The sequence below is a fragment of the Notolepis coatsorum genome, assembly GCF_963971535.1.
Source record: "Notolepis coatsorum genome assembly, chromosome: 3".
Lineage (NCBI taxonomy): Eukaryota > Metazoa > Chordata > Actinopteri > Aulopiformes > Paralepididae > Notolepis > Notolepis coatsorum.
This window is the reverse complement of record NC_140167.1, coordinates 17364081-17376550: the sequence shown is the minus strand read 5'-3', so window position 1 is coordinate 17376550 and position 12470 is coordinate 17364081. Positions and strand designations below refer to the sequence as shown.

The 12470-nt window shown below is 45.3% G+C and overlaps 1 protein-coding gene across 1 annotated transcript in view; it reads right to left on the bottom strand.

The window, feature by feature from the left end:
• Positions 1-699: 699 nt before the first annotated feature.
• The window catches only part of ky (kyphoscoliosis peptidase), a 14508-nt gene continuing 2737 nt past the window's right edge, over positions 700-12470 (bottom strand). Inside the window, exons 2-7 of the mRNA XM_084310184.1 lie at positions 12132-12470; positions 10068-10182; positions 8141-8258; positions 7401-7592; positions 4057-4247; positions 700-2499 (exon numbers count right to left, since the gene is read on the bottom strand). The exon at positions 12132-12470 is cut by the window's right edge and continues 272 nt beyond it. Of these exons, the coding sequence (XP_084166310.1) occupies positions 1070-2499; positions 4057-4247; positions 7401-7592; positions 8141-8258; positions 10068-10182; positions 12132-12470 (2385 nt within the window). The 3' untranslated portion in view covers positions 700-1069. The remainder of the gene's footprint in view (positions 2500-4056; positions 4248-7400; positions 7593-8140; positions 8259-10067; positions 10183-12131) is intronic.

Genomic DNA, 12470 nt, shown 5'->3' with positions numbered 1-12470 from the left:
AATTTCTCAAATGTGACACCACATTGTCACTTGTTCATCGCATTTTGACACGTGTATATAATGTTGTTAGATCTCTCTAATGGTGTCCAGTGACCCCAATCTCAAGGAATCTATAAAAAAAAAAAAAAGGAAGGGTCATCATTTCAGAATACCAGCGTTCTATGCTCTGCTTGGTGTCAGACTTTGGTGCAAGTTCTATTGAAGCCTGTATCAAAATATACAATCTATCTGAGGAAATATACATCAACCAATATCAAACGTTATCAACAATGCAACACATTGCAGATGAGATGATTCTGACATCTGAGGTAATAATAACCTGTTTAAATGACGGGTCATAAATCGAGGAGAACTGAAAGTTTCCACACTTGGCACCAATGTGTGTTCGCACGCTACACGGTGACGTGGTGACCCTTCCTTCTTTTATAGTTTTCTTGCCCAAGGTCTAAGATTCGATCAGTCAAAACAAAAATGTAGCAATCTCAATTCCTTTTTTGTTAAAATGAGTTGTCGTTACCCTTCTTACTTTTCCAAACATTAGGTCGTTTTGTGGTCTGGACCTGTATGTTAAGAAAGTCATCCAGATCTACATGATCATTTCACGTTGTCTTTTTTATTATTGACACGTTTCTCAACAATCACCATCCGTATGATGCAGCTTCAGTTTCTCACAACATCAAAAACACTTAAAGTACGAGTGCACTGTATATGAAAGCATTCCAAGATTGCACGGTTTGTTGAAAAGTTTACATACTTTAGTTTGACAACTTTACAAATAAACGATCCCTATACTGTATCAAAGTATACCGTATAAGCACCGCGTATGCAGGAGGTTTACGTGTTTGTCCACTTTACAAATAAACGATCCCAATACTGTCTCAAAGTAAACGCACCGTATCTGCGGGACATTTACATGCTTTGACAAATAAGCTATCCCCATATTGTATCAAAGTATATCATGACATAAGCACCATATCCGCACGAGTCCGTAACATTAACGACTTTGCAGAGTGATCCATCGGTTATCTTCAGAGAACCATCCATCTTTTTGTCTCTTAAGTCTTTGCGTTCACTCTTCCCTCTCCGACTGCTTGATGTCAAAGGTCATCATGACCGCCATGTCACCGGACTCCGCCGACGCGGCGGCGAGCTTCAGCTGTGGCAGGCCGCTCCCCGTGAACACCTCCCCCTCCCACACCCGGCTCTTGTTGAGCTTGAGTTCGGTCCGCGCCTCCGCCAGCACGCAGACCCTCTGCGCCCCCAGGACCCTCACCCTGAAGCGCACCCAGGAGAGGGGCTCCAGCCGGCCCACGCGGGGCTCGAACAGCACGCAGCCTTTGCCCCAGGCCAAGTAGGCGCAGGGGAACGGAGGCCCCGGCTGCTCCCACCGGTTCTTCAGGATGAAGTCGCACATGGGGTCGAAGTCGCCCCCGGGGGCCGTCCTGGCGTACAGGCCCAGCCGGTAGAGTCCGGCGCCGGGCAGGCTGACGCTCACCGTCACCTTGCTGTCCGTCTGCGTGCAGAAGAGGTGGCGCGCCAGCGGGAGCGCCGGCGTCTTGCTCTCGTCCGCGTTGAGCGCCGGCGTCTTGCTCTCGTCCGCGCTGAGAGCCGGCGTCTTGCTCTCGTCCGCGCTGAGCGCCGGCGTCTTGCTCTCGTCCGCGCTGAGCGTGGTGTGGAGCTCCAGGTCCCGCTGGTTGTGGAAGGTGATGTTACACTTGCCCTGCGGCGTGCTCACCAGCGCCCCCGCGTGACTGAACTTGGAGAGCCCCGCGTCCAGCGTGCGGATCCCCGGCCCGCACAGCGAGCCCAGGCCGGGGGGGAACAGCTCGTTGGGGCCGACCACCTTCCCTTTGCAGTGCAGCAGGAAGTTGGCGGCGTTCTGGAACTTGGCCTCCGGCTTCTCGAAGTCCCGCACGAACACGGACAGGCGGTAGAAGCCGCGGAAGGGGCAGAGGGCGTGGCAGGTGAGGCAGTCCGGCTGGATCTGAGTGGCCAGGCAGCGCTTGGCCACGGCGGGCTCCAACTCGGGATGGACCAGCTCGCAAAGCACCATCAGCCGCCTGGTCGTCTTCAGCGCCACCTCGAAGTCCCCCTCCTCCACCTCGTTGACCTCACTCCCCTGGCTGCTCCCCGCCACGCCCAGGGACTCCGCGGTGGGCTGCCGGCCCCAGGAGAGGAAGGGGTTCTCGGGGATCTCCTCCATGGCCCTGGGCGTGGGACACTCCACCATGAAGGAGCAGACCCAGCTCAGAGGGTCGGTGGCCGTCTCGGGTCGGGCGAACACCTTCACGTCGTACACGCCGCTGGCGGGGGGCAGGACCTGCAGCCTCATGCTCCGGCGTGACACCGTCAGGAGGCCAGAGGTGGAGGCGGAGGTGGGGCTCTGGGGCTCCCTGGGCTCCAGGGCACCACGGTGGAGGAGGTCCTGGTGTTGGGTGATCTCATAGGTGAAGGTCATGGGCTTGGAGAAGCCTATGGAGACGTTCGCCTCGCCATCGTCTGGGGGGGACAATCACATGTCGTTTTTATTAAGATAAGATATTCCTTTATTAATCCACTTGGGGAAGTTCTGGCATCATAGCAGGATGGGTGGGCATGGTTATAGTAGAAAGACATAAATAGGCAATACAATTATAATAAAAATAAACAGTGTAAACAATGGTCCTCATTCTCGAACGGATATGCGTAAAAGTTACCAAGGAATTCCTTCGTAACTCGATTTACGTACTTATTCGTCATTCTTGAACGGCTTCGTATTGAACATTTGTTTTATTCGATTTATGTAGGATTTACGAACTTGAAAAGGCAGTCGTAAATCTGACAGACCGCTGCGCGCTCGTGTTTTCAACAGCTTTCTCTGGGACAAGTCATTGGGGATTGCCAATACTACAGACATCCGTGGAATTAAATAATTATAATGATAATAAATACGACAATATTTGTATCATTAACAATTACGTTTTACATTTATAGTCCTGACTCAATGAGGCATTGTGAGCATTACACACACTGCAAACTAAATAAATAAGAACTAATCGCTGCTGACATAGCTAACGTATAGTGGAATATACTGTATTAATATGCCATATACTGTCTTCTCTATGATATTATGTATTGTTGGTTTGATGTATTCCTATTGCTAGAACTAAATAAATGCGTGGAGAAACGGCTTAGTGAGGCAGCCTCAGTGCACAAGCAGTCAAGCACACACACAAACTACTGTATACGTGCAAAATTAATCATTCCAACAATCGTTCCAGTAGGCTTCTATTATTCTAATGACTTGTTTTAGTAGTAAGTCCTACTGTAGAACATGACATATTAGCATGACATCTCATTTAGTACTGAACAACGCGATTGGCTCTTGACAAGCAGTATTGACATTACTAAATGAGATGTCATGCTGTATGTTCTACTACTATAATACCTAATAAAACAAGTCATTCGAATAATGTGTGTGTGGTGTGTGTGCTCGCTCGCTGAGGCTGCCTCACTAAGCCGCTTCTCCACGCATTTATTTATTTCTGGAGAATTTATTTATCCACTCTGGTTGGATGGTGTATTGTACTTGTGCTGTATAATAACAATACATTTGAATCTAATCTAATTTTGGGATCAGTCACAAATCGCTTCCGCGCTACCTGTTGAATGGGTCAGCAATGGTACAGATGCAATGCCGACCCTTTCGCTGTTTTGCATATGGCCCTCGTCGTTTTGCACCGTTTCACGCATTCAGGATTTTTGTAAATTTGTTGGTACAACATTTTTACGAAGATATTTACAAAGGTACTTACGAACACGTTCGAGAATGAGGACTAATGTAATTAACTCTGAATATAAGAATATATGCTTATGAGAAAGTAAGCAGATCAAATATTTATTAATAGTTATATTATACATTATTAAAGGCTATTTTATAGTCACTGTTTTTGTGATTATGACATTTAGATTTCTCTATTTTGATTTTTTATTTTGATTTTTTTCGATAGTGTTTTGATTCACCAGCAGTTGTGAAAAGTCTCATTCTAGTTGAGTTTCTAGAGCGGCGTGCCCCACCTGTGACGAGGTGGAAGTGTTTGGGCTGGACGAGGCTCAGTCCCATGGTGAAGAAGGCCGAGGTCTTGAAGACCCTCCTCTCAAACTCCTCCAGGGGGACCGGTGCCGCCAGGAGCTGCCATCTCTCCTCGTCAGGGAAGTGAGAGTCGATGAACTCCTCCGGGTCCGTCAGGAAATAGAAATCATCAAACCTTGGAGACGGCAGATAGAGACACAGGCTGATATGAATAAATATATAGATATGAATCGGAATGATCAAAGCATCTTATTTACCATTTTGTCAAACTGTTTGTGCCCTAATAATTCTGTGAAATGGTGTCTTAGCAATGATTTTGGAACAATTTGCTGTGACTAATGTAGAAAACCAGTAGTCTTGCAAGCCAGAACAAATCTTGTATATTATGCTCACAATGCAGGATTTTCTTTTCTCGCACACAAGGCTATAAAACCAGTACCAAAAGAGCTGTCTTTCTCCCTAAGATAAGGGGCATACCTGTACATTGTATAATTTGTATTCAAGAATGTAGGGCCTATATATTCAGTTCAATCCAGCTGTTACTCAGAGCAGGTTGGCTGAGTGAGCACACCTCTTCAGAACACCTCATTTACACACATTTATTATGTATCAACATCAATTTAGTTAGATGTTAAATTAGGCGTGTATGAACAATGTGTACTAGGCATACAATTATAGTGTGTACAGTTAAGTATTCTTGGCTAGGGCGGTCAGGTGGCGTAGCGGAGATTGTGCTCGTCACCAATGCAAGAGGCTGCGGTCTCGACTCCCGGAGAGTCAGCATTGCCTTGGCTCGGGCTGATCGCTATACTAACTCGTTTGGCTGAGTTAGGGGGAGGGGAGCCATGGGTCGGTCCTGGGCGTTGTGGACAGCGACCCCTACAGTTCGGTCGGGGTGCCTGCTCAGCGAAGGTAGGATCTGGTGAGAGGTAGTGCGGCCTCCCACACGTTACACTCTCCCGGTGAGAATCTGCGCAGCCAAGCTGGCTGCACATGCGTCGGAGGAAAGCATGTGACAGTCTCCGGCCTCTCGGACCAACAGTAGGGGAAAGTGCGCAACAACCAGGAAGGGGGTTGGGAATTGGCATAACGACTAACAGTGGGATGGGAGAAAAATCGGAAAAAGAAGAAGGGGGAAAAAGATAATAAAAAAATAAATAAATTATTCTTGGCTATCTCAAATAGTTGATTATTGTATATTGTAGCTTGTCTTGTGTGTGTGTACTAGTCCGGATTACTTGTAACATTATTAAGGCTGTCAAAGTTAACGCGTCCTAACGTTTTCTTTCCGCTATTATTTCATGCACACTTTATTCATTGTTTTAAATTATTTTCTTTTAAGTTATTTTGTGCATCACTCTGTTTAGAATTTTATGCAAATTTGCAATGCATGAAGGTCATCCTTTTGTGTTAAATGGCTGCATAAAGCAAGCATTTGTTGGCTCATGTTGATAAGAGTATTAAAACTTGAAAAAAGATCAGTTTAAGGTAGATTTAGGAAAAGATTGCGATTAATCGCGAGTTAACTATGGACAATCATGCGATTAATCAGATTAAATATTTTAATCGATTGACAGCACTAAACATTATATATTATGATGTACGTACTATGTCTGTGTGTGTGTGTGTATACTAGTCCTTTGCCCTGTTTGCTTGTAATGTGATGGTATGATCATGATGTAAGTATTATGTTGCATGGTCACAATGTACGTTTTTTTGTGAACCCCAGGAAGAATAGCTACTGCAAAAAAACAAATTGGGGATCCTAATAAACTAAACATTTAAACGTGGGAGCTGCCCAGTCTTCTCTTGTTGACCACTGAGCAATTACACTGGTTTCCTACAGGGCTGCTCTCCACTAATTAAATTCTTATTCGACTAATAGTCGGCTTTGTTGACTAATCGATTAGTTGATTCACACCGGCAGAGAGCAAACCAGCCCCATGAGGAGAGGAGAACAGAACTCTAGTGAACCTGCTCTACTCAGGGGGCTGGTCTGCTCTCTGCCGGTGTGAAGTCATCTATTGGGGGGGGGTTGATGGAACATGATGGAACATGTTGATGAGTATGTCTTACGTCATGATTATCATGTCCTCCTCACAACAGAACGATAGGATTCAGGTTAAAAATTCCCCTTTAAATCTAGAGCTGTGTGCTTATCATTTTTCACGAAATAACTAATTCAGCATGGGGGGGAAAACTACTATTCGACTAACAAAGCCTTGGTCGACCGAGACCAAAACAAGCGTATAATGGTCTTAAGGGGGGACAGACGGCGTCTAATGGTCTTAAGAGAGGACAGACAGCGTCTAATGGTCTTAAGGGGGACAGACAGCGTCTAATGGTCTTAAGAGGGGACAGACAGCGTCTAATGGTCTTAAGGGGGACAGACAGCGTCTAATGGTCTTAAGAGAGGACAGACAGCGTCTAATGGTCTTAAGAGGGGACAGACGGCGTCTAATGGTCTTAAGAGGGGACAGACGGCGTCTAATGGTCTTAAGAGGGGACAGACAGCGTCTAATGGTCTTAAGAGGGGACAGACAGCGTCTAATGGTCTTAAGGGGGGACAGACAGCGTCTAATGGTCTTAAGGGGGACAGACAGCGTCTAATGGTCTTAAGGGGGACAGACAGCGTCTAATGGTCTTAAGGGGGACAGACAGCGTCTAATGGTCTTAAGGGGGGACAGACGGCGTCTAATGGTCTTAAGAGGAGACAGACAGCGTCTAATGGTCTTAAGAGGAGACAGACGGCGTCTAATGGTCTTAAGGGGGGACAGACAGCGTCTAATGGTCTTAAGAGGGGACAGACAGCGTCTAATGGTCTTAAGAGGGGACAGACAGCGTCTAATGGTCTTAAGAGGGGACAGACGGCGTCTAATGGTCTTAAGAGGAGACAGACAGCGTCTAATGGTCTTAAGGGGAGACAGACAGCGTCTAATGGTCTTAAGGGGGGACAGACAGCGTCTAATGGTCTTAAGAGGAGACAGACAGCGTCTAATGGTCTTAAGGGGAGACAGACAGCGTCTAATGGTCTTAAGAGGGGGCAGACAGCGTCTAATGGTCTTAAGAGGGGACAGACAGCGTCTAATGGTCTTAAGAGGAGGCAGACAGCGTCTAATGGTCTTAAGAGGGGACAGACAGCGTCTAATGGTCTTAAGGGGGGACAGACAGCGTCTAATGGTCTTAAGAGGAGACAGACAGCATCTAATGGTCTTAAGGGGGGACAGACGGCGTCTAATGGTCTTAAGAGGGGACAGACGGCGTCTAATGGTCTTAAGGGGGGACAGACAGCGTCTAATGGTCTTAAAGAGGGCCCTCGTTCCTTTACCTTTGGACGAAGCTTTTGTGCTCCATGTCCACTCGGCCGGCTCCCCAGCAGGCGTCCATGAGGAACCACTGGCCCCCGAGCTGGACGGCGTTCCACATGTGGTCCGACCTGACGCCGCGGAGGCTCTGGCCTTGCCGGTGTCCGATGCCTTTGCTGTGGCCCGGCACCTCCTGGCACTCGAGGCCCACCTCTCTGCCAAAACACACAGGCGAAGGATACAGGATGCAGTCAATGGGATAATAAAATGAATGGCCCGCAGAGCTACAGCAAATGAGGATAGAATAATGACAGACTTCCCGTCTGTTTATGAGAAAGTATACGACTGTACACTATGTATAGTAGGAACACTGCAAAAATGGTCTGAAATAATAGATAAAAACTATTTTTAACCCAATGTGTCCTTGAAACAAGTAAAATAATTGATCAGTGCTGTAAGCAAATTTGGCTTGGCAAGATATCTGGAAATAAGTTAAAAAAAAAATATCTAGGGTTCTCTCTCCTGATTGGAATAAGTGGAAAAGGGATACCAGAAAATTTATTTCCTGTTTATTGCAGAGCAGAGGGACTGAGAGACCCATGTTACTGACCAGACACTCTGTATCAGTGATGGCTGTCAGAATGTAGAGCTACACTTAATACTTATTTTAACAAACAAATTCCACCTAGAGCACCTTTAAGAACCCGGGGAAGTGGTGTGCGCTTGTCTCCCAACACCTTCGTACTGTAGCTGTTGTATTTACCTGCACATCTCCAGACACAGGCTGGAGTAGCCACAGCAGACGCCCCGGCCCGCTGCGATCACCTCCTCTGGGGAGCACAGCTTCTCCGAGCGGCCCAGGTACCCACTCACATCATACTCTTCACACAGACAACCAACACGTGTTGCGCTCAGAATAGCTTTACTTCACCAAATGTCTTAGTAAACCCAAACCGTTGCATGCTTTATATGAGAGTTTCACTACAGTCTCATTGCATTACATTCATTAAAACACTTGTGATTTAAAAGTATCTGCAAATATGGCATTAATTGAATGACTGCACACAGTGGGCTGCGCTGCACAGTGACACTTGGGCTGAGGTGATTATTTTTATTCATGTTTAGGACGTAATTAACCGATCATATGAAAATGTATACGTTCTGTATACACTGTAAGAAAAAAAGCTGCAAGAAAACGGTAAATATCCAAATACTTACTGTCAAATTACAGTAAAATCAAATACATTTACAGATTACAAAGTTTATTTAATGGTTAATATTTTGATAAAAGGTAATTTACTGTATTTTTATGGTATTTACACTTAAAGTAGAAAAACAAAGGTAATCTGTAAAATAATACAGTGAATTTCCTGTGATATTGTTTTTCTTTTTTACAGTGTACCCTATGGTAATATGTTCTGTACCCTATGGTAATATGTTCTGTACCCTATGGTAATATGTTCTGTACCCTATGGTAAATGATGTGCTGTACCCTATGGTAATATGTTCTGTACCCTATGGTAATATGTTCTGTACCCTATGGTAATATGTTCTGTACCCTATGGTAATATGTTCTGTACCCTATGCTAATATGTTCTGTACCCTATGGTAATATGTTCTGTACCCTATGGTAATATGTTCTGTACCCTATGGTAATATGTTCTGAACCCTATGCTAATATGTTCTGTACCCTATGGTAATATGTTCTGTACCCTATGGTAATATGTACTGTACCCTATGGTAATATGTACTGTACCCTATGGTAATATGTACTGTACCCTATGGTAATATGTTCTGAACCCTATGCTAATATGTACTGTACCCTATGGTAATATGTTCTGTACCCTATGGTAATATGTTCTGTACCCTATGGTAATATGTTCTGTACCCTATGGTAATATGTTCTGTACCCTATGGTAATATGTTCGGTACCCTATGCTAATATGTTCTGAACCCTATGGTAATATGTTCTGTACCCTATGGTAATATGTTCTGTACCCTATGGTAATATGTTCTGAACCCTATGGTAATATGTTCTGTACCCTATGGTAATATGTACTGTACCCTATGGTAATATGTACTGTACCCTATGGTAATATGTTCTGTACCCTATGGTAATATGTACTGTACCCTATGGTAATATGTTCTGTACCCTATGGTAATATGTACTGTACCCTATGGTAATATGTTCTGTACCCTATGGTAATATGTTCGGTACCCTATGCTAATATGTTCTGAACCCTATGGTAATATGTACTGTACCCTATGGTAATATGTACTGTACCCTATGGTAATATGTTCTGTACCCTATGGTAATATGTACTGTACCCTATGGTAATATGTACTGTACCCTATGGTAATATGTACTGTACCCTATGGTAATATGTACTGTACCCTATAGTAATATGTACTGTACCCTATGGTAATATGTACTGTACCCTATAGTAATATGAAAATCACTAACCATTGGTATGAAAATGTTTAAAGTAAGGTGCCCTAGTATGAAAATCACTGACCAATGATTATGAGAATGTTTCAAGTAGCGTATCCAATAGTAATAAGTAAATCACTGACCAATGATTATGAGAATGTTTCAAGTAGCGTATCCAATAGTAATAAGTAAATCACTGACCAATGATTATGAGAATGTTTCAAGTAGCGTATCCAATAGTAATAAGTAAATCACTCACCAATGTTGTGGCACAGCCAGACCCAGATGGCACGCAGCTTTTCCAGCTCGTTCCTGGCCCCCTGTGTGATGCTCAGAGCTATGGTCTTCACATCAAACACACGCTTCTCTCTCAACTACACACACACACGCACACGCACACACACACACACAATAAAGGTTATGAGCTGGCTGTCGATAAACAAACATGAGTCAAAGAAACATATGGATGCGACACCAGGCTCGTGTGTTCGACTGCCCACAGCAGAGCAGCAAAAGTAGCTTTGGGTTATATTGAGATCAATTAAAAAAAAAATTAAAAAATCTCCATCTGTTTGTCAAATAAGTCCAAAATGGAATGCGGGTAATGAGTGTAAAAGATTATGATGCATAAATAATGTGTCGCGCACACATCGTAATATTATATCATGTTGTACAACAAGCTATATCATGCAAGTCGTCGCCTCAAATTCTCGGAGTAAAGTTAACTTGGTTTTCTTTTTTCCACCGGCATCTGTCAGTGTCATTCTAATGTATCGGACAAACCCGGTGACACACACTCTTGTGTTCAAGGTCGCTGCGAGCTGCCTAGTGTTTCTTGTTGTGGTTTCGGTGCAGTAGATCAGTAGATGTTGTTATCATTCCTCACTGCTTTTCCTGCAGGCTTCGGGGACATGCACACAGATCCATCTCTGTTATGGCCTCACTTATGCTGCCACTCACTAATGCCCTGCTTTGGCACTCGTTCTACTCTACTCTCCATGTGACGTGTCCTACAGCAGCCTCACCTTATCTGGGCAGAATGCCCCCCTAAAAGGTTGTCTGAACCACATCATACAGCAGCCACCCCTTATCTGGGCAGAATGCCCCCCTAAAAGGTTGTCTGAACCACATCATACAGCAGCCACCCCTTATCTGGGCAGAATGCCCCCCCTAAAAGGTTGTCTGAACCACATCATACAGCAGCCACCCCTTATCTGGGCAGAATGCCCCCCCTAAAAGGTTGTCTGAACCACATCATACAGCAGCCTCACCTTATCTGGGCAGAATGCCCCCCTAAAAGGTTGTCTGAACCACATCATACAGCAGCCACCCCTTATCTGGGCAGAATGCCCCCCTAAAAGGTTGTCTGAACCACATCATACAGCAGCCTCACCTTATCTGGGCAGAATGCCCCCCTAAAAGGTTGTCTGAACCACATCATACAGCAGCCTCCCCTTATCTGGGCAGAATGCCCCCCTAAAAGGTTGTCTGAACCACATCATACAGCAGCCACCCCTTATCAGGGCAGAATGCCCCCCTAAAAGGTTGTCTGAACCACACCCCGAAGGGAAGAAATGTGTCGTCCGGTTGCCATGTATGTTAAAGGGGCACTTCACCAAAAAAACAATGCTGATTTATTTTGCACATAATCTCACACAACTGTTTTGCACACATTCATCTAGTTTGACAGTTATTGGGAGTAAACGAGTGTTGAATGTGGCCACCGGTGATGTCATCTGGGACATTGGATCCTTGTGTTGTGTTAATTACAGCTCCATCAAATGATAAGGTAGCAGTCCCTATAAGACAAGGTATTTTTCTTTTTTTTTTATCATCTTCTACATCATTTAATGAAGCTGTAATTGTCAACTGTCAAGCAAAACGTGTCAAACTAAATGCAAAACTGTTTAGAGTTTTTGGATGTGTGTGAGATTATGTGCAAAATAAATCAGCATTGCTTTTTGGTGAATTGACCCTTTAACGTGTTTTCAGGCAGTAATGGATGGTTATACTGTGAACCCATCCCACCATCTAACTAGACGCGTACAAACACGGAAGGATGGGTGGAGGAAAATACTTCCAAATGATCTTTTATCTTTTAACCCAAATATCTGCCTGTCTGTCAGCACTACCTGTCATTGGGAGTGACCCTCTGCAAACGCCCCAGAAATGTGATGGCAACTTCCCATGTATTTCCGTCAAAGTCACCTTATAGGCAAAACAACTCTGCTCACCAAACCAAACCACGTTTTAGAGTAACAGTGATGTCTGTGCATCATTTTGATTCTGTAAGGCCGCGTTGAACCGCGTGAGTGAAGCCCACCTCTGCCCCTGCGCTGATGCCGTGAGTATCGACCCTCTGGAAAACCGCAGAGCTGGAGAACAGGTCCTTCCGACGCCTCCACTTCACTCCGACGCCCCCAATAACGGCACACGGCGTCCCCCTCAGACCCGGCTTAGGCCCCTTGGGTTTCCAGTGGACGTCCTCCACTGTTTCCTTCCTCACTGCACTCTTCTTCACCACAGCAACAGTCTTAGCGGCGCTCTCGGTGGAGAGCTGCCTCTTGGCCGCAGGGCGCTGGTCGTCGCTCTCGACCATCAGCTTCTCAAACACACTCCGTCGGGATAGTACGGCGCTCCAGGGGGACTCGATCTGTCCCGC